At 39.4% G+C, this 21712-nt stretch overlaps 1 protein-coding gene across 8 annotated transcripts in view; it reads left to right on the forward strand.

Moving 5' to 3' along the window:
• The window catches only part of diaph2 (diaphanous related formin 2), a 371573-nt gene that overhangs the window by 23586 nt on the left and 326275 nt on the right, over positions 1-21712 (forward strand). For 7 of the 8 annotated variants that reach the window (XM_089022057.1, XM_089022075.1, XM_089022097.1 and 4 more), the window contains one exon: positions 6031-6051. The exons of the other annotated variant lie outside the window; for it this stretch is intronic. In XM_089022057.1, the coding sequence (XP_088878183.1) occupies positions 6031-6051 (21 nt within the window). The remainder of the gene's footprint in view (positions 1-6030; positions 6052-21712) is intronic. 8 annotated transcript variants of the gene reach the window in all.

Here is a 21712-nt window from a genome sequence, read left to right on the forward strand (position 1 = left end):
TAAAAAAAAGGTCAAAAACTGTGAAAACAAATCATTAGTGGAAATTTTATCTTGCATTTTAGACATCACGGAACCCGTATGTTTTGCCATTTAATTCTACAGTGTTTGTGTTTATTTATTTCATCCTGAATACTTGATTAAAATTAATTCTTCTTTAATAATTGCTTTGGCCCAAGTAGTTGCCAGATGAAGCTATTCAACATCACTCTGCCTTCCTCAAATTGATGGTTTCTCCCCCAAGAGGAAAAAACTTATAAGCTACAAGGACATTTTGCCTCAGTTGATAGCAAGGTTATTGTAGTCAATGAAAATGAAAACAAAATAGCTAACAGAAAAGAAACTGAAAATAAAATGCTGTCTCATTACCAAAACAAATCAAATGAAAATGCCTGAAAAAATATATATAAAACTATTTTTATTATTATTTTTTTTATTTTCCAGACAACAAAGCAGCTAATTTCCCTCCCGCACTTTGAAATCTTTGGTTTTGAAATTTGCTGCAGTAATTTTATGGATTGTTACTAAAGAGCTTCATGCCGTCAATATATTTGCCGATAAACATGTCACATCCGACTAAACTTCGGACCACGTCACAGTGGAATGATTAAACTGAGTTGTGCTCACGTTGAATCTTCATATTATTTACGGTTTAGATGCAGCCTTGTATTCCGAGTAGAATCAAAACGGAAACCAAAGAGAACGGTACTGCTATTTTTGTTCAACATAGGCATGAGGTCGCCCCAGATGTTGCACACATCCATATTTTTGTTTCCCAATTTTTTTGTTAATGCATTTCTCCTTCAAAGTGCAATGCATTTTTCACTTTTGGTAAATTATATGATATGTTGAACATCATTTTTCAATTTCACTAATCTGTCATTGAATCTAAAAATGACCTTGGCAAGACTATTTTTGCTTAATGTATTAAAAAAAAAAACACCCAAAAAAACATAATCTTAGTGGCGTGACAACAATCATCTACTGAAGACTGATTATTTTTATTCTCCCTTTGCAAGCTTTTTATTCTCCCATTGCAAGCTCCCTGAAACGGCGAAGCATCATCAGTTATTTGGCTCCTCATTGTTGTGGTAATTAAACGGCATTATTGATAATGATGATTTTTTTCCGAGATGATGAAATTCCTCAACGGGCCCATTATGCTTTGTGAGCAATGATATTTTATTTAAATGACTAATACAATGTCTGTAGTCAAAAGACAAGAGAACAAAACGTCATGTCTCCCAGCACCTCACTATTGCTTGTATTAAAAGGTGATGGGGATGGTTGAACGTCAGTGTTGACATATAATTGAGTGCCACTGGTGGGTACCCTGTGGCAATAAAAAGTGAAGTCTTTCTTCTAGTGCTGCTCTAACTCTGTTCTCTTAAATGGAGCAATGGGACAGGTTGGGTTTGGGTTAAAAAAGGTGGTGGGTGGGATAAATCAACAGTGAAATAAATAATATTCAAATTGGCCCAATAAAAGTTTCTAAATTATAACTTTGCTCTGAATGAAATAAACATAGTTATCTCTCCACTTCAATAAATAGCATTAAAATAAGCAGATTTTGTCACTAAACAACCTTTATTTCAGGCCAAAAGTCCTGGCAAGATGATGAATGAAATGATGTCACATCTATTGAAATTATTGTAATAACTCTCTGATGGTAAGAATGTTTAACATCCTGTGACAACAAATAAACCCCGTTAGGCATTTTGGAGTAAATATTGCTTGTGGAAATGTAGACCAAATGATTCATGCAGGAACGCTGGTGTGTGTTTTGCTGTGGTGCTTGCTGTTTTTATTTGCCTCACGAAATTGCAACTCGGGTTTGGGCCTTTCGATCTTTGCATTTTCCTCTCAGTTGTTGATGGCTTTTTCAAAGTCCAGATTGAATCTGCCTCTTTTTTATTGGTGTAACTAACAGATATATAATATTTTCCCAAATGTCAATTTTCATTAAAAAAAAAAAATACCGCCTCTGTATTGATTTGGCTTCAACTATTCACCCAGGGTAAACAAAGTTAAAACGCATTGAGGGGGAGGTATACATCTGTCCACAGACATAAAATGAATACAGATTTTCTCAGTTGTACAATTTTTGTACCGTACAAGTGTGTAAAATGACCTGAATAGCATAGTGTCCATGAACATTGTCCGAAATGTGATCCAATGTGGTAAAAGACAGATTATTTTTTCACCCAAGGAAAACTGTCTTTCCATGTCAAAGCAATATTTATTCCTTTCTCCCCATCATGAAGGGCTACCTCTCTATCACCAGGCAAAATTGAGAAACGCTGCGCACTTCTCCGCAGGATCTTCTTGCAAATAACACCCACCAACCGAAAGGAATTGCTTTTTTTCTCATGGGAGAAATTGCACACTGACCCATTTGAATATAAGCGGTATTTCCACAGACAAGAATCCTGCTCTGTTTGCAGCAGCATGTCCAACCTTGACCATCAGCTTTGCATGAACATGTTGTCCTTCACTTGCTTTCATTACCTCCTGCCTTTGTAAAATTCACCAACCCTATTTCAACTGCAACATTTCCTGTAACCCCGCTAACTCCTTTCTCTGAGATTGTATTTGTCTCCTGACTACTTTCATATTTGATTCATACTCTGCTCCTCTTCCAATGCTTGCTGGGAGGGTCTTGTTGAGAGAAATGTCCACATTTCTTATTGCAGTTGCACTCAGATATTAGGTATTTTGTTCAACAGTCACACCCGGCGGTGCCTATCAATCAGGTTGAAGCTGTACAATTTGGGATTAAACCAGAATTTCCTGGGGGGGGGGGGGGGTAAAATATAACATAAAAGTAGAAAAAACTATGAAGTCACACAAAACCTTTTAACTTTTGCATAGAGAGTGCATCCTATTCGATCAGTTCATTCATTCATTCATTTTACAGACCTCTTTATCCTCACCAAGTAAGCAGGGTAGATCAATTTAGCATATTTAAAATAATTTGGCCACAATAAACATTTTCTTGAACTTTCTTTTCCGAATCTGAACTCTCTGAAGCCATTGTTTTGATTCTGGAGCAAAGCAGTTTGTGAAGGCGTATCCTGGCGTGTCGTCACGAACAAGGGGGTGGAACTTTCTGAATCTCCCCAGTTTCGAGCTCATTTTGTGGCAGTTTTGGGACACTTTGAGTCATTTTCATTGGTGTTTTGCATTTGACTAAAAATATCAGCCTGCGTGCTTTGGGTGTTTTAGATGTCAGTTTTTCTGTTGTCAGTTAGGAAACAAACAAATGGTGTCGGTTGTCCTTTAAAGTTCCTTTTTTAATACCAATCTGTCCATCCCTCATAAAATATTGTACTGTGGTGCACATAATTACTTACATGTTGGACTCTACTCTTCAAGCTCCTCCCTCCCTTTGTGAAATCTCAATAGATTGTCTGCTTATTAGAGGAGCTTCCTTAATATCATTCTCCATTTTTTTTTTAATTTGTGTGGCATCAACTGTGGAAACGTTTCTAATCAACATACAGCATGGTTGAGTCAGCATAAATAATGCATGTGTGTTAAATTGCATTATGTAGACTGTTGGGTACAAATACTGATGAAAAAGCAGTGTCACATACTAGGTGGCGGCTTGCGTAAAATGGACTTTGCGGCAGCTGTAAAGCCATGTGAGGCGGCAGGAGGACAGGGAGAAGAGAGAAATTAAAAGAGCAAGAGCAAGAGAGAAATTAAAAGAGCAAGAGGACTGCAGTAAATGGCAAAAGGGATGGTACTTAAGAAGTGCCTGTTATTCGATGAAATATAATCAATATGCATTTCTTCAGATGCAATAAAGGGAAGGTCTTTATTGGAATGTAATTGTCTGGTGGAACATCGCTGGACATAGAATACAGCCCGGAAAAATTCACTCCGTGTGTTTGTTTGTCTGCCACATTTTGCCAATTATGACAAAGCTCATTTTTCAATAGATGAGAAGGTTTCTTCAGCCGTCATCTGTACAAATGTTGCCAAAGAGTCCTTTGGCAACATAAAATTCCTACTTATTTCAAACCGATAAACACGTTAAGGCAAAAATGAGTGCATCCAAAAGATAGGCTACCAAATGAAAAACAAAGTAATGTAGTTTATTCCATACATTGTCTCATCTCATCTCATCTCATCTCATTTTCCGTACCGCTTATTCCTCATTAGGGTCGCAGGGGGTGCTGGAGCCTATCTCAGCTGTCTTCGGGCATTGTAACATCCATACATTGTAAGAATGAAAATTGTAAAGAGCAGTACATTGGGGAGACTCAACAAATTCTCAAAAAAAATACTTTATCAACATCGCAGGGATAATATAAGTGGACCTCAATCGGCAGTACATTTGCACCTAAAAGCTAGCAAACACTCATTTGACGACAATGAGGTTAAAATCTTAGCGAAAGAACATAGATGGTTTGAAAGGGGGGTAAAAGAAGCGATTCTTATAAAACAACAAAATCCTTCATTAAACCGGTCTGGTGGGGTGAGGTTCAATTTGGATCGTTCATACAATAGCCTGCTTAGGCAAAACAGGTTAGGCAACTTTCGCAATGCTGATGAGGGTCGTTATGCTGATAAGGTGATACCGGGGCGAGTGGGGGCAATAGGCCAGTCGTTAGTCAGGAATGTAGGAACAATCAGTGGGGCCACAGGGAGGGGTCCTCTGCCCCCCCAACCTGAGAGTAGGGACCTATCATAGCTGTGTCCGGCGCCACCATGTCTGGACATTAGGGATATATAAATGGGGCCGATACGACCAGTCAGACTTTAGTTCGCTGACGAAGCCTCTTGGATAGGAGGCGAAACGTCCGAAACCTTCACTTTTGTACAGATGACGGCTGAAGAAACCTTCTCATCGATGGACCACTCCTGTACGACTGAGAGCTTACACAGACGTCATTTTTCAATAGTTTTGTTTTTCTTTTTTCAGGTCTCACATCACATCAAAATCTTGAGACATGCACCACACCAAACGGTCAAAGTAGGAAAGGAGTAGATCAAGATCTGACCGTTGGCCTTTATGTTACACCACATGATTGGCACTGTCATAATCATTATTAGATATTGATGTGAAATGGGTAGCCAAGACCTTGCATGATATGTTGCTGCACGCCGTTGCACCCGAGAAGAATGATGGTAGCTTCCGCACACCAAATGGGTGTGAATTGCACACCTTGATATCATGGGACTCGTTGTGGCAACACGTGTTACACTAAGTCGAGCAATTTAGCAGAATATTTTGGAGATCAAACCTACCCAACTCAAAATGGACTTTCGTGACTAAATATTTTTGGAAAGAGGGTTTTATGTGATCAGTGGCACAATACCCGAGCCACATAATTGATGGACACGTGATGACATTCGTTTTGCTTTTGACTTGTAATGAATAACAAAAATTAAGCCCTAAATTGTTTTTTTTTTCATAAACAAAAAAAAAAAACACTAAACCGATTATATTCATTCATCATTTAAGTTTAGGCCTATGATTGAATGATTTGCTCAACTCAGGATGTAGCTGATTTTAGGAGAAATGGTGGCCACCATGCCGAGGAGGCATGAAGGCAATCATTTTTTGGCTAGTTTGATACCCAATGTCAAACATTGGCCAGCAGCACCCTCCGCCATTCATTTTAACTAATGGATCGGTACATTTGAACAGATCATCTGAAAAGCTGAACTCATCATTTCCACAGTTGTTGCCATATAATGAGTACATACAACAGGGAGAAACTGAAATTTGCATGACGCATATTTTCGGCAGCTGCTTGTTTGATTAACTAACACCTGAAACATCTGGAAATTTAGAACTGCCAAACAAGTGTTTTCTTGTATTTGTGCTTGTCATCGCAAAATAGTCCTATTGTCAAATATTATATTCATGAAGAGTGTTAACTGTGTCATGTTTGATGGACAATTGGTTATATCGCACAAGTTAACGGTCATTACCTCTACGTGCAATTGTCTGGCCTACTTTTGACTGTGCTGTTTGTGTCTTTTTGCACATTAACCTTCTCCGCTGAATGCTGCATGCAGATAACTGGGAGCAAAGTTGCGGTAAGTAGTCCAATATTTCTATTTGACTTTAGTATCTATTTCTGTCTTGACCCAATGCATATTGTGAAAATACCTATGTTGACGATGGGATTTGACCAATTGGCGGCAGACAGCATGACAATTGTAGCCCTTTTAAAATTGATATTAAAACATCAAATGCACATCCTTATACTGTAGGGACAAACACAGCAGGATTGATGAAAAGTATTCTTTAGCCATCATCTGTAAAAAAAAAAAGTACAGATGACGGCTGAAGAAACGTTTTCATCGATGGACCACTCCTGTACGACAGAGCTTACACAGACGTACAGCGGGATTGACTGTTATCATTCATTTAATACAATTATTTGTTGCTCTTTGTTTTTTAGTGCTTTGTACATATTGTTGTGGAAGGTCTTGTGATTGATTGCATGGTTCTTTAATTCTCCACCTGAAATGACATTACTTATTCATCCACTTCGGTGCAATTTTGGTATTTTTGTTTGCTTGAGAATTTTTTTTTTGTGTTTCCAGGAACAATAACGCAAACATCAATAACATGTCTGGTCGTACACTTTATTGACATTTCATTGGCTTTTTTTTCGTAGTGTGAAGCATTTTTCTACTTACTTAACATTACTACAGACAAGGTTGCACAGGGCACGGTCCCACAACCTTTGCTCAGTCCATGCTCTCAGACAAAACGCCCCTTTTAAACCATTTCACATCGTCATTCCTTTATTGATTGCAGTTTCTCCATCCTTTGTCCAAGTGTTCTTTTGTGTTTATTTATTGCCTGGGGGAAGAGAGGGGTCTTGGCTGCGCTTGTATTGATAAGAACAAATTTACTCTCCTTTCAATGGCAATGGTCATATTGTGTTGAGTAAATGGAATAAGACAATCATTCCAGACGACTTTTTGGAAATGAATGGGAATGCCTTTAATAGTGCTGCAAGGAATGTCACATGTAGATTCTATCAATACTATTCTTACTGATATAAGGTGCAGTGATACCTTGTCTTACGAAATTAATTGGTTCCCAGTGAAGTTGCTGTGCTTTCTCTACGATAATTTTACCTAGATCCTCATCAATTGTGTTCTATTTAGCTGGGTTTATAGCTTTTTGCATCAAGTGTACAGATAGCTTGTGCCGGTTATTTGTGGAGCCTGATTAGTGCCATATTTTAACCTTGCAGTCTACACTCTGCCTTTGATCTATCAATAAAGTTGAAACAATTCCAAATTTCACAGTGTTTTCTATCCATTTTCTTAATCTTTCTCTGTCAGCTGCCTATCTATTTTTATTGGCAGCTCTGTGGTTCTGTACCTCCTCCCCTCACTGCTGCAATCTTGACCAATCACGTGCTGTTTTAACCGAAGACTGGAGGCGGGGAATAAAGGACAAAAAATAGACCGCTGCCATTTCCTTGTTAGGAGAACGGGCTCGTTCGCGAACGACACATCACTCATTGTGACGCTCCGTGTGTATCCCGAAAAATTGTTTGTATGCCAAGATTAAATTCTCATGAATTTATCATTCGTAAGACAAAAAGTTCATTAGCCAAGGCGTTCGTAAGGCGAGGTATCACTGTAATTCACATAGAAAGAGGGACATTATTTGTCTGTTGAAGGAAATTAATGTATTCAAGCATGGTAATATATTGTTTTTGTTTGTTTTTGTTTTATAAGCCACATTTAGCATATTTTTTTCCTTTTCAAAGTTTTGTAATTTTGGGTTAGGGGACACGTTTTTCTTGTGGTATTACCATAACATGTTTATGGGAAACAATGCTTTTATCCACCACAAAGCATACTCGTCTATATAGTATTGATTGCAAACAACAAATTTAAATTTCACATTTAAAAAACATGGGCGCCCTGGTAGTCCAGTGGTTAGCATGTCGACTTCACAGTGCAGAAGTACCCATTTCATGGGGGCAGGCACAGTATTTGACTGGTTCGCACATCTCCATCATCGTGGGGAGGTCATGTACTTAATTTCTGGATAGAGTTTGCATGTGATCCCCATACCTACCGGGATTTTCTCCCGGTAACTCAGTTTCCTTCCACATTCCAAAAACTATCATGGTAGGGTGATTGAACGCTCTAAAATATTCTCTAGGTGTGGTTGTGACTGTGAGTGGTTGTTTGTCTTTGTGTGATTGTCTGGTAACCAGTTCAGGGTGTACTCCACCTATTGCTTGGAGACAGTTGGGATAGGCTGCAGCATGCCTGCAATTTTGGCGATGCATAGACGGATGGATGTAAAATCCCAGACAAGGGACAATTAGGGACAAAGGGAAAATAGTGATTAGAATTTGAAGATATTTTTGTTTCTAAAGCAAATAAACACCACCCTCTCTTAATGGCCATATTTTGTACACAATTTGATCTGACTGGCCTTAAACAGGTCTTCAAATTGCCTTTGTGAAACCAAGAGGCACCACTCCGCACTGGACTTTATTGCCACCCAAAACGGCAGCACGGGACAAGGTTTAAGAGTCTCTTCAGATGAATTAAAGTGTGAAGACTTCTTACGGGTTGTGAATAATCACCCTTTGCAGCATTACCATGAGGTTTTCATATGAAAGCAGCGTCACTCAGGTAAATACAAATTTGGGTTTCCAAAATAAATGTGGTTGACTGACGTGCGACCACTCCACAGCCACAATTCCATTTGGTTCTAAAGGAGCGATATATGAATATCACAGATGATGCATGAGGCAATTGATTGTGCAGATGACACATGTTGCAGCCTCACCACATTACTCTAGTTAAAACCGGGTGTTGGCATTCTAAAATAGGCCCACAAGAGCAGGTGGACGCTTTGCTTAGCCTGGTTAGTTGGTGGTTGGTCACAGTTAACTTCCTGCTTTGCTGGCAGATTCCTATTTCACGCTGTCAGGGTGTGTCATTGGGATGGAGCACTCTCACTTATGCTGTAGGGAGACAGCTGGCTCAGATTGTCTGTGGGGAACGTGCAAGTCTAACTCCTCTGTCTCAGGCATGAAATCTCTCTGACATTCCCTGCTCTCCCGCTATAGAATGAGCTAGGAATAGAGAACCGAGTAAATTGGATCAAATCCAGTTTGACCAGCGTGCAAATGTGCAACATTTCTAAGTCTCAAATGCTCTTTCCACCTCAAGATTGAGCGACGGATGTGCAGAATACAGAGAACATACAATGCCTGCTCATCTTAAACAACACATCTGCGGGTGTTGGAACCAGTTTCATCTGCTTCGGCAGAGCAGCACAGTTACCTGCTGACCGTCTTGATGCTTTTTACAGCATTAGCCCCCGCAATGATTACCGACATTTACATTACAAGTCAAAGGTCAGTTTGGAGCAATCCATTAGAATCCTGTGGTGTTGCTTTGGAAGCAGACTTCCCTCCCTGGGCATTCCCATTGACAAGCTCAGATGGCACACTGCTGAGATGAGATGAGCGTGACATAATTCTCACAGAGGACAAGAACATGGAGGTTTGTTCGCTGTGTGTGGAGTAGAATTTGAACCCAGAAGCAGACAGTACACAGACTTGAGGAAAAAAAAGTCTTTATCCCAAAAAATTCAAAGTAATAAAGGAGAGCAGGACATGGAGAAAAATCCTGACTTATAAAATTTATTTTATACTTATAAAAATCTCACATATCACAGAGTTAATCGAGCTTATCGATGAAAAGGTTCCTTCAGCCGTCATCTGTACTTCTTTGAAGGTGTCGGACGTTTCGCTTCTTCTCCAAGAAACTTCGTCAGCAAACTAAAGTTTTACTGGTAGTTTAGGCCCTGCTACTGTACAGACTTTAATCATAGCAGAGTCCGGCGTGCCGGACTCTGATATGATTAATCGAGCTTAGATACATGAATGTAAGGCCATGCTTAATCTTAATGACACAATTAAGGTAACCTTAGTAACATCAATGAACCAACACATCTGTGTCAACTCTCAGTCGTACAGGAGTGTTCCATCAAGGAAAAGTGCTGGTACAAGCACAACTTGAGTTTGCTGACGAAGCTCTTTGGATGAGGAGCGAAACGTCAGACACCTACAAAGCAGTGCAGATGACAACTGAAGAAACTTTTTCCTCGATCAATGACCCAACCCAAAACGCAGTCGTAACAGCCAGACTACTGTTTAGTGTTAAGTATCAAAATAATCCTGACATGGTTATGATTCAAAATCTGGCTATTCAACACATATCAAATGCTTATCAATGAACAACGTGGGCTAATATATCTTAAAAAAAGAAAACAATATGGCAAGTCCAAAACATTTTTGTCTCATTGCAGGCAAGCTATTAAACAAGTGGCTGAGCGTTGATCATATTTGATGTTGCACGTGTCCTTGGTCCTTTAAAAGAACCTCAATGCAAAATGAATCAATTGTGGGGCTCCGCTTGGCCTTTGCCAGTGTGCCGCATCAATTCTGTTTTGAATCAAGATCAAGGAAACATGTTTTGTAAGGGTATGACATGGTTACTTTGCTTAAAAGCAGACCTTACTTCATCTAATAGTGCAATATTCAATATTGTTGAGTTTCGAGGTCAGACTATTGTTGTAAATGTGGAAACGGATGAGTTAGCCTCCAACTTGGCCCACACAGATTGAACCTTAAAACGCATGGTTCAATTGACACAGTTCAGATTTGTGCGTCTCAGTAGTCCGATAGGATATCAAGAGAAAAAAAATACAATGGAATTTGATTTTTTTTCAGGTTCAAACCAATTTACAAGGTTTCTGCTGTTTAAATGGACCGATATAGCTCACCTTTACCTTCTCCATGTGGGCATAATCCATCCCCAAAGCCGTATCAGTGGCATCGACATATTTATCGATCCCACATCTAGCTTAGTCACACACCAGTGGTAAATGAAAAAAAAAACGTTTGTGGTATATGAAAACCACAGTGTGGTTGAGACCAAGTCCTGCTGTACAAAGCAAAGTTTCACAAAAAAATGGATGCTTCTCTCCCAAATGTTTATATGAACAAATAAGAAAATGTGAACCCGATAGTATGCCGTTCGATATAATCATTACCATTAAAATAAATGCCCTAAGATTGTTTGATTTTTAGAAATAATTATTTCTACTTTGAAATAAGCAGCTTTCCCGTGAGTCTATTCGTGTAATTGCCACAATATCAAGGAAAAAAAACCCTCAAGCTTCGCAAAAAATTACCTTGATAAAACCTTCATTTCTGTTGAGATTCTCAGTCGTCCCGAATATGGTAACTTGCAAAGACCGAATCAAGGCAAATTGACTCTTTTCTCATTGATTTAATTTATATACCATTTATAAGACACACCCCAATAAATGGTGTATTTTCAAACTTTTTCCAAATATAAGGCGCACAGCACTATAGGCGCACCTTCAAAGAATGAAAAATGTTTTCCAAATATTTCATATTTACCCATCCCTCCATTTTCCAGACCGCTTAATCCTCATCAGAGTCACGGGGATATAAATATCTATAGGTTTTCCAAATATAAGACACACCACATAAGTGTTACGCACTGCTTCTTATACAGTGGGAACATGTAATCGTTATCTGCTGATAGTAGTTGCGTGACCTGTTATTACTTCACATATAAGACACACCTACGTACAAGGTGCAGGGTCAACTTTTGCAGAAAAGGGTTTTTGGGTGCGCCTTGCACTGGAAAATACGCTATATTTATTTTGCGTTTTAAACCCTTAAAAAAATCAAATACAGTGTAATTTCTGCAACAACGTTATTTGTCTCAACTTTTTAAATACATACCTCAGAAAGGCCTATCTTTCATTGGGCAAGCACTGTACCTTTACATTAGGCAGCGAGCCATTCGCTGCCTAATATATATATATATATATATATATATAACTTTGCCTCTTGGATAAGAAGTGAAACGTCCGATACCTTCAAAGAAGTACAAATGACACCCGAAGAAACCTTTTCATCGATGGACCACTCCTGTATGACTGAGAGCTTACACAGACGCTTTCCCAACATAGTTTGAACACGGTTCACAGTTAACAGTGCTGCTCTACCTTTTTCTGTCATGAGCCCAATTAGGAGCGCTACTTGTCGACTGCAGTTCAACTTTTTGGTGTCATTTTTGTGTCACTTCCCTGGTTCTGTCTGTGTTATACAATGTATCTTTTTACACATCCTGTAGAGACAATTGCTGGTATTCCATCAGTTGAACCATCTCTCTTGGTGTTGAGGGGATCATAAAAATCTGAAGTGGTCACATCGCACCAATATAAGTATGAACTATGTCTCTGCCAGTGCTTTCGATTCTATTTACGCTTGTGTGTGTGTACCCGCCTAATGATTGTGTCTGTGTCATTTGTTATTCCTCCGTGCAGGTCCAACAAATGTGCCTGTTACGTCGTGACTTCAGCTATAGGAGAGTGTTTGATTGAGTGGTTTATGAAAAGGCGGCATACGAAAAATGTGATTCCCATAACAGCCGATATGTGAATTTGATGTGTTTTCGACGTATCACGGATGCAGGCTGTGAATAGCGGCTATGCTCTCAGGTGCACGTCTCTCTCCCACAGTTTCGTTACACGGTAAGCGTGGCTGTCGACATGCAGCCCTGCAGGAGGGTGCTGCAGGGCCGCATTAGGCTCTATAAAGTTTATAGCATATTTTTACAGCCCGCCTCTCTGTATGCACCCACGAGCACATCCCATCGCATCTGCTTTAACTGTTCACACAGCTGTGAAATTCTGTCTCCACATGTTTTATGGTTGGCGGCCTCTCTCAAATTCTTGATTTGCCTCTTTAGCTTTTCGGTATCACCTGTGGCATCTGTGTATAATTAATACACTATTTGCTGCGCTCAATCAAATTTGCAACTGAATTTCGGTCTTTTCGATGAGATGCATCCTAGTATGTCAGATTTAAACGGGCTAAGCAGGCGGCAGGGTGGTCTTGATGACATTTCTGTCTGCCTTGATAAAGCAAGCGTTCAACAAAACGACAAAGTGCAGTTCATTGTGGTATGAGGCAACATTGTTCCACAGCACAATGCTTTAGCCCTGCTGCTTTTTATAACCCTCACAATTAACCGACACAATGCGTGTTTTAGGTCATAAAAAATGCCAAACGTTTTAGATTTAAATGATCAGCTCTACAGGAGCCCAATAACAATGTTGCTGAAAATTTAAGGCCATGACGATCATGAATACTTTCTGCTTTGACAGCATTACCATGAATGCTCACAGAAAAGTAGATAACAGCCAGCTTCACCTGATTGCTCAAGGAACACTGATGTTGTCGCATTCAAAGACACGACTGATGGTATGTTGTGTTTTTAGCAGAGTACTGGAGCAAACAAAATACACAATATGTTGTACACAATGATACAGAATCTTACTAAAGGGGAAGCAGCCAAGCTAGATGCAAGGTGCACAGGCAGTGTTTTTAATTTGGGGCTGTCACTATCAAATATCTTTTGAATCAATTAATTGAGTATTATTTCAACACATTTAGAGTTAATGTACATGGTGAAATAATTTGCTGTCACCAGTGGTTTATTTTGTATTGCTTCATGATTAGAATAAACAACTAAATAGATTAACAGCAATCAAATTAGAGTGACTGACAAAGTCAGCAAACTTTTTGAAAGTGATTCCGGTGTAGTCATTGTTTTCTCAAATGAAAGCAGACATTTGTAATTGTCCTATTGGTTAAACACAATAGACAATCCGTCAGATTTTTTTAAGAATAAAAATCAGAGGATCATTACTGTGAAGAGGCAAAAGTTAAAGAATAGCTTTGTAGACACGTACTTGTTGATAATTCAAACATTGTTTCCTATTTGTGAAATATATTTTAGTCTTAGTTTGAGCATCAAATATATTATTCAATTAAATACAGGTTGAACATGCATTGAAGATTATTCTATTCGGTTTTTGATTGTGTTTGACACCACGTCCCAAATTCATCGGCATTTGGCTTGTGGTTTTCAGATAATTTGCTGATAGATTCGTTGTTCAATATTGCCTGTAACTTATTTAGCACCTGTCATTTAGTGTTAGGTGTAAAAAAATGACTCTGTTGCATGCCAATGCCCGGATTTAGTGTATGTCCTGAATCACAGCCATGATAATTCTGAAATAAGTGAGTAAAAAGTGGCTCTCGACATCCGTTTTGTACATCATTAACTGATCTTGCAGTACTGATAACCAGCACTTGGTGGCAATAGGCGTTCATTGAATTGACCACGGGGCTCACAAACGCTGAATGCCAGTTGTTGCTATGGAATTGACCTAATGAGTTTCTCCTTGCCGAAGATGTGGCTGTGTGTGTTGCTCAAAACAGGAGAATCACTTTAAAATGACTCAATGGCATTCAGAATATTTCAGTGTTGTCTGATCAATGCTTCTTCCCTGCTGCATGGGAAATTTAAAGACGAGATTAATCATGTTTCCCCTGTCACATTCACAACATTGCTCGACAGGCAACCTCTTCTGGGTCCATTTGACATTTTCCTTTGAATACTTCCTCTTTTCCACCAGGGCCAGAAAAGAAACTCTTGTTTGCCTTACCTGCAATCGACATTACATGTCTAATCGAACACCCCTTTTATGCAATCATGCTTGAATTTTTTATTGGACTGACCTACAAAGATAAATAGGCCTAATCCCTTGCTAACAGTGCATCCGTTATGCTCAAATAACGAGAGGATCGGCACAATTTGCTCTGGTCCTTACTGTATACTTACCACAAAGGCAACTTTTTGCATCATTTACACATTACATCAATATGCTGTGGATGTTCGGAAAGTGTGGATTGTTCAAGTCGAAATTCAAGCTAACTTCTATCCTAACTTTTTGGGAAAATATGGGAGTTAACATAACTCATGCATTCATTTTCCTGACCGCCTTATCATCACTGGGGGTGCTGGAGCCAATCCCAGCTGTCTTTGAGCAGTAGGCGGGGGACACGCTGAACCAGTTGCCAGCCAATTGCAGACATGCATAACTTTAAGGTGAAAATGTTGTCATCCATGATATCACACGGAGCCTAAGCAAATCATGTGAGGCCTCTCAGTGTGGATGCGGGCCACGAACCACCAGCGAGCCATCCCTGCTGTAGATTAACAAAGGAGGAATGAATGTTATGTTGTAAATTCAGCTCCATTCAGGGTGTGCAAAGAGGTCATTCTTATTTTTTTCATCATTCATTGGTTTCACACCCTTTCCACCTGCATTTTAGCAAAGAATTCTAATGTTAGTCTTAAGTACTGTTTTATCCAAAGGAGGCCATAATTTTGTAAGACACTGTGACATTATGCACAGTTTGTTAACACTGCCGAAACACTGGAAAACAAAAATAATTAAAAATTAAAATTTGTTACTCACACATGTCCAAAACTACCCATTTATTCTAAAAGACAAAATGCTCGATGAAAAAAATGCCAATTTATTCACCAAACATTAAATTTAATGAATTTGTCATAGCACAAATGTAGACAATTACGGCATATTGCAGAAGTTGATTTGATGGTCGATCTATAGTGGTCTTAATGACGGTGCCCTTGATGATAGCCACAGACGCACCATGCCAGGTGACATCCAATCATGTCGAGATGGCCGGCCAGTCTCTTTATGTCCTGAGTGGTCTTGAGATCTGATGTTGTTAATGCTGATTGGATGAGAGACACCTGCGTTGGCCTTGAATCAAACACATTTGACCATTGGTCGAGGTCAAATCCCCCCCAAAAAACGAGCAGACCATAATGTTTTGGCCAGTCTCACATCGGACTATTTATTGATGTCAAATGCCCCCGTAATCCACACTGGACCCTAAAATATGTTATTTACACCTAGCACGACATTGTGTTCGAATGTTACATCGAACACACACCGCAATCTGTGTGTGTGCTAAAACTAGCAATTAACCAGGCACGACTGACCCAATTTCTGAAATAGTACACGAATCACCCACATTTCCTTTTTGGATACCCCTTTAGTCAGTGTTGTGGTGCCATTAAATGCAACTTAATTTTGCATTATTTCTGTGCTGTATGTCATGCATATTAGCATATTTGACAATAAAGCTGACTTTGACTTTGACTAAAATGCGTCTAAACTTTTAGTTTCACTGACGACCTGGATTACAACGGCTGTGCACGCGTGTCACAGAGTTGCATGTGGCCAGCAGTAACAGTTGAGCCCCATCTCTTGTACGAACCCTATTCTCACTTTTTGCATTTCTGAACCAGCACAACAACCATGGATGAATTCCATTATTTTCAAGCAATTGCTGTTAGTTGGGAGCCTTTTCGTTGTTGTGGTTGCACTCTCCAAGGAATAATGCTGTACTCAAAGCTGATAATATTACTTTCTCATTCCCTCAGTATCCACAATAATACACTTTCCTGGGGTTACACACACTAAACAGCTTTTGGGTGGGGGTGTTCAAATTACTGCTGGAAACACTGAAAAACCAAGTGTTGTCTTTCTTCAATGACGTGAAAAATGTATGCCACCTGAAGGATTTATGACCTACATACAGCATGTCCAAGATGGCAGCAAAATCTCGACTTTTGTATTTGGGAGGGTGCCTGTCAAAAAGAGGCTCCTTCCTAAACCTCAACTTAGATCCTTGGCATCAGTGTGCCAAATCCCTCCGCTGTGAGGCAGACCCGCTAACCATCTGCAACACCGTTCCACCCATGATCTGAACGCATTCATTTGAACATTGAAAATGAAAGCGATTTGAAAGACCACCTAATGAAGTACAGTGGACACGACTTTGTATGCATGTCATTTATGGAGTTCCACTGATTCGAACTCCTGAAAGGATTTTCATCTCGTCCGCTTCCCCATTATATGGTACTAATTTTTTATGTCGGACCACACAGTGTTCTTTGTTCGTTGTAATTATATTTTCCCATGATCACCAAAGACTTGTACAAACACTATTATGCTATTATCTTTGACGCGACTCTTCATTATTACCTATTTCTAAGCACGGAACTAATTAGATCATGCTTCTATACTCAGCTGGTATTCTAAGGTAGAACTTTTTTTGGGTACAATTCTGTTCAAATGGACCCACTTACCTTCGGTTTTTCAGCTGAGCACCACTTGTGTTGCCATTAGTTTACAGACACGAGAAAATGTGATATTGTTACACATTCATTTATCTAAAGCAATTATCAAATGACACAAAAGTCTCATTGATTAAATGGAATTTTACATTGAAAAACATTTCCCAATTGATATATCAGTCTATCATTACATGTGTCCTGTTTTTCCCTCATTTTGATATGTCTGAACAAACTCATGTGAAAGTGTTCACTTATTGGTCACATTGGCATACACAGTGAGTTAAGACAAGCTCTAATTGACACATGAAGGGGAACCAAAATTGGGATTTGTTTTATATCATTCATAAATGTCCTGACAACATATTAGGTTACGATACATCATAAAAAATAAGGGCACCTTCCGATCAAAATCGTATTCCACACAGCGAAGAAAGGAAAGAACCATGCTGTGACTTAAGGCAACTGCTAATCCAAAGACTGAAAACTTGATTTGTTCACTTGTCACTTGGTTCTTCAGATGGCGCTCTGACTTTTTCGCTCCAAGGGATGGATTTAGATTGCTTCGAGCAATACCAAGGCTGATATTGAATCTTCACGATCTTGAACGTTGGTTGCAATGTTCACAAACGAAACACAGCCATCGTTAAAATGAATGCAAGAGATCACGTGCAGGGAGGGAATTTACATGTTTGTGTGTATGGGGAACGTTTCGATGACATTGTCATCTGTTCGACATGATGCAAAAATAAATAAACTGTCTTGACCCAAACTCTTTTTCAACGCTTTGTCAATGACACAATTACCGGTAGTTCAAAGACAAAGTGTATCAAATATTCAACGTGTTGTACTTTGGCGTCCAAATCCTGTACCAAAAATGACTGCAGCAATATTTAACATTGCAGTATGTTCTGTAATAAGCCGGTATTGCGTAGCAGCTGTCTGCTTATTAGCTTTCTTTGTTCCAGATGTTATCTCATTAAAATGGCATTGGTCATACTAACTAATGACTCTGAGAAAGATTATTGGTCCACATTAGTGTGATCCACTTGCTCCCTTTCTCCCCCTTAGGTCAAACCCCTGTAATTTTTACCCATCCATCTGTTCGGCTGTTGACCGTTCCAATCATTTTTTTTGCTAGTTAGTGGCTAATTTTGGGTGAAGCGATCAGTTAGTTCACTAAGTCATTTAAAAAAAAGATCAAGCTCAATCTCGATAAACCTAAGTCTTTACTCACTGGGATCTGTACTTTTTTGTTTACACTTTAAAAGCATGTGTGGCATATTTCCCCCCTATTATATAGCTGAAAAGCATGTTGTGTTGAGCGTTCAAAAATATATCGGTCTCTCATTCAGCTTTGATATTGAATGATTTCTATTTTTTTTATTTTAGTTTGTTCATTCACCTGGTCTTTAAGTGGTGTTTGGTTGGACGATGTGCATTTCAGCATGTATTAGTGGTTTTACTGTGTTTTTTTTTCTTTGCATGGCTAATGTGAGTGGAATGGAATCTAATTGCGGACTAAAGTCTCCTGGTCTTTGTGTGAAAAGATTTCTCTACAGAGCAGATTCGTGCCTCTTTATTTTCTCTGCAATAGCTTCCATTCATTTTTTTAATGACACATTTTACAACACACTTGTACTGATTCTCTGGCAACTGTGGTGCATCTCACTGCTCTTCCATCACCGTCGCCACAGCAATTAAAGAAGGTCAAAAATTGGCCTGATGTACATAACGTTTCCCTCGATGGCGACCGTTCGATGGACAGAGTTGGTGCACATTTTTCATCTGGAATTCAATCAATGTTTTTTTATAGCATTATATGAACAGCAACTGTTTTTGACAGTGGTGTTATTAGCATGTAAAACTTTTCACACAAAAAGCCAAGCTCTCAAAATGGAGAAGTGTTTTGGTGCGTAGGAAGGAAAACAAAGGAAAGTTCACACTGAATTCGACAAGACAGCAAGGTGATCCCAGATGGCGGGCTGGTCGGTTCTCCACTTGTGTAGGAACGTATTGATTGCTTTGCCACTCGTTTAATATCCCAGGCTTAATGGCATTCTTCTCTCAGGTCCTGTCCTCGGATTTTGAGACTCGGCCGCCTAATGAAAACACAGAGGCATCACTCTCATTAAAATATATGGGTCTCTTATTGAAGAGAGCCTTTTTGTATTTGCCACCGTAATGAATTTCTCATCAGTTTATTATTAACGTTGTGCTTCGCGGGCCTCCGTTATGTCGCTTTGTTCTCTCTGATAGACAGGTATTTCTGCCTCTTTTGTGGGAACAATAAGAGGGGGAGACAAGAAGGTGAAATGAAATGACATTATTCATTATTACTCCAGAGCAAAATTTTTAACTCAAAGAACCCCTCCATTGATTGATTGACAACTTTCTACTTTAAAATAGCCAACAATTACTCATGCAGTCTGAAAAGTTGAAATGTTTAAAATTAGCGTCTCAAACGGCATCAGTTACCCCAAAAAGTTAACCAATGCAACTAAAAGGTTATTGGTGAGAAAAATATGAACACTACGATATATTGTGTACATTAGCAATCATTGTTTTTGTGTGTATTTATTTGCTATGGGGATTAAAGTGCTCATACCATGTTTTTTTTTCTTAAATACCACAAAGATGGCCACCAGTTGATGTTGCCTCTGTGTCATGAAGTGACAATTATAAATCCACCATTCTTTTTCACAAATTCATTCATTCAATTTAACCTCTACTGACAAAGAGTGCAATATGGCACTGCTGTGAATTCGTCCAGACGAATGAGGTCACATCATGATAATTTTACATTCAGCGCCTTGACCATGCCTTTAAACAGCGTTGCTTCCTTGACCTCAAACACATTTGGACCTCTTGTATTGGGACCTGAAAGAACGTTAACGTAATCTGTGGTCTTCCTTATGTCCACCAAACACTTCCCCGGTTTAGTGCATTTCATGCTTGAAAGGTTTGATCATGATCAATACTACCGCATTTGGGAACATGGGTCAATAAATTACCCTACCATGAAAGTAAGTGTTATCACTTGAAGTGTGAAACCATACACACAAACACATTCCGGCATGGACTCGAACAATCCGCAGATGTGGTCTTGTTTTTTTTTTTTCAAACAAATTTGGTTGTGTGGCTTGCTTCATGCTTGAATGCAAGGAATTGATGTCCCGCAACAGCTGTTTACCATTTTTGAAACGTGGTATATGGTCTTTGTTTGGACGTTTAGGAAGGGACTGTCAAAGCAGGTGTGGTGAGCAGAAGCAAAACACGATGATGATGCTCGTGCTAGTTGGTTTCACCCGTTACAATAATTTACAGGAGGCTTTGCAAATAGACCTCCAAATGTATAAAATGACATTTGTCAAGCGCTTGCCTTTGAAATAATTACAGTGAAGTGAGACACGACATCAGCAGGCTCTAAAGGCTGATAATAATAATAATACATTTTATTTCAAGCGCCTTTCAAAACACCCAAGGACACTTCACAATAAAAACAATAGAACACAGCACATAACAATAAAACCATAAGTAAAATGATAAATAATAAAATAGAGAGAATTAGACATTGAAAGCAATTTTAAACAAATGGGTTTTGAGATGAGCCTTGAAAATAGGGAGGGAGTCAATATTACGGATGTTGGGTGGGAGTGAATTCCAGAGTTTGGGAGCAGAGCGGCTGAAAGCTCTGCATCCCATCGTGGTGAGACGGGCAGAGGGCACATAGAGGTGAAGGGAGGATGAGGATCTGAGGGACCGAGAGGGAACAGAGATTTGAAGCAGGTCAGAAAGATAGGGAGGAGCAAGGTTATGGATGGCTTTGAAAGTAAACAGAAGTATTTTGAATTCGATACGATGTTTAACCGGTAGCCAGTGGAGTTGCTGGAGTACAGGGGTGATGTGGTGAAAGGAGGGTGTTTTGGTGATGATCCGGGCTGAAGAATTTTGGACGAGTTGGAGTTTATGGATAAATTTCTGATTGACACCGAAGAGGAGTGCGTTGCAATAATCGATGCGGGAGGTGACAAGACTGTGGATAAGGATAGCAGCGGAGTGAGGGGTGAGCGAGGGACGGAGACGGTTAATATTACGGAGGTGGAAATAAGCAGACCGAGTAATGTTATTAATATGGGAGTGAAAGGAAAGTGAGCTATCGAGGATGACACCCAGACTTGATAGAAGATAATCGAGGATTGCAGCCATTTTCTCCAATCAACAGTCTGCTCTCCCTGAGGTGTTCCAAACCACAACCTGAGAATGCTGACTGTTGTGGTGCTAATTATCTCAGCCAAGATGAGTTTTCTGCCACACTTGTCTTCGACACCACTCAGGTGTGTTTGCACTCTTTACCGGCAAGATGCCAGTTTGAATTGTGCACCACAGTATAGTACTCTCAAACACATCTGAGTAATACAGTTGGTGAGATGTTGTGTGGCATGGGAATTGTTAGCTTTTGAAAATTGCTCTGATTGTTGCCATCTGCTCATAACTAACACAGTTGGGAAATGGAAATTAAAGTGTGACATGATTGTCAACATCAAGGTACTTGCAAGTGCCCTTATCTCTGCACAAGGTAGTACTACCTTAAAAACTCGGTTAGGCAGGGTGAGTTGATACTACAGTAAAGTCT

This window comes from Hippocampus bargibanti, linkage group LG02 (assembly GCF_051943395.1).
Source record: "Hippocampus bargibanti isolate YZ-2025 linkage group LG02, ASM5194339v1, whole genome shotgun sequence".
Lineage (NCBI taxonomy): Eukaryota > Metazoa > Chordata > Actinopteri > Syngnathiformes > Syngnathidae > Hippocampus > Hippocampus bargibanti.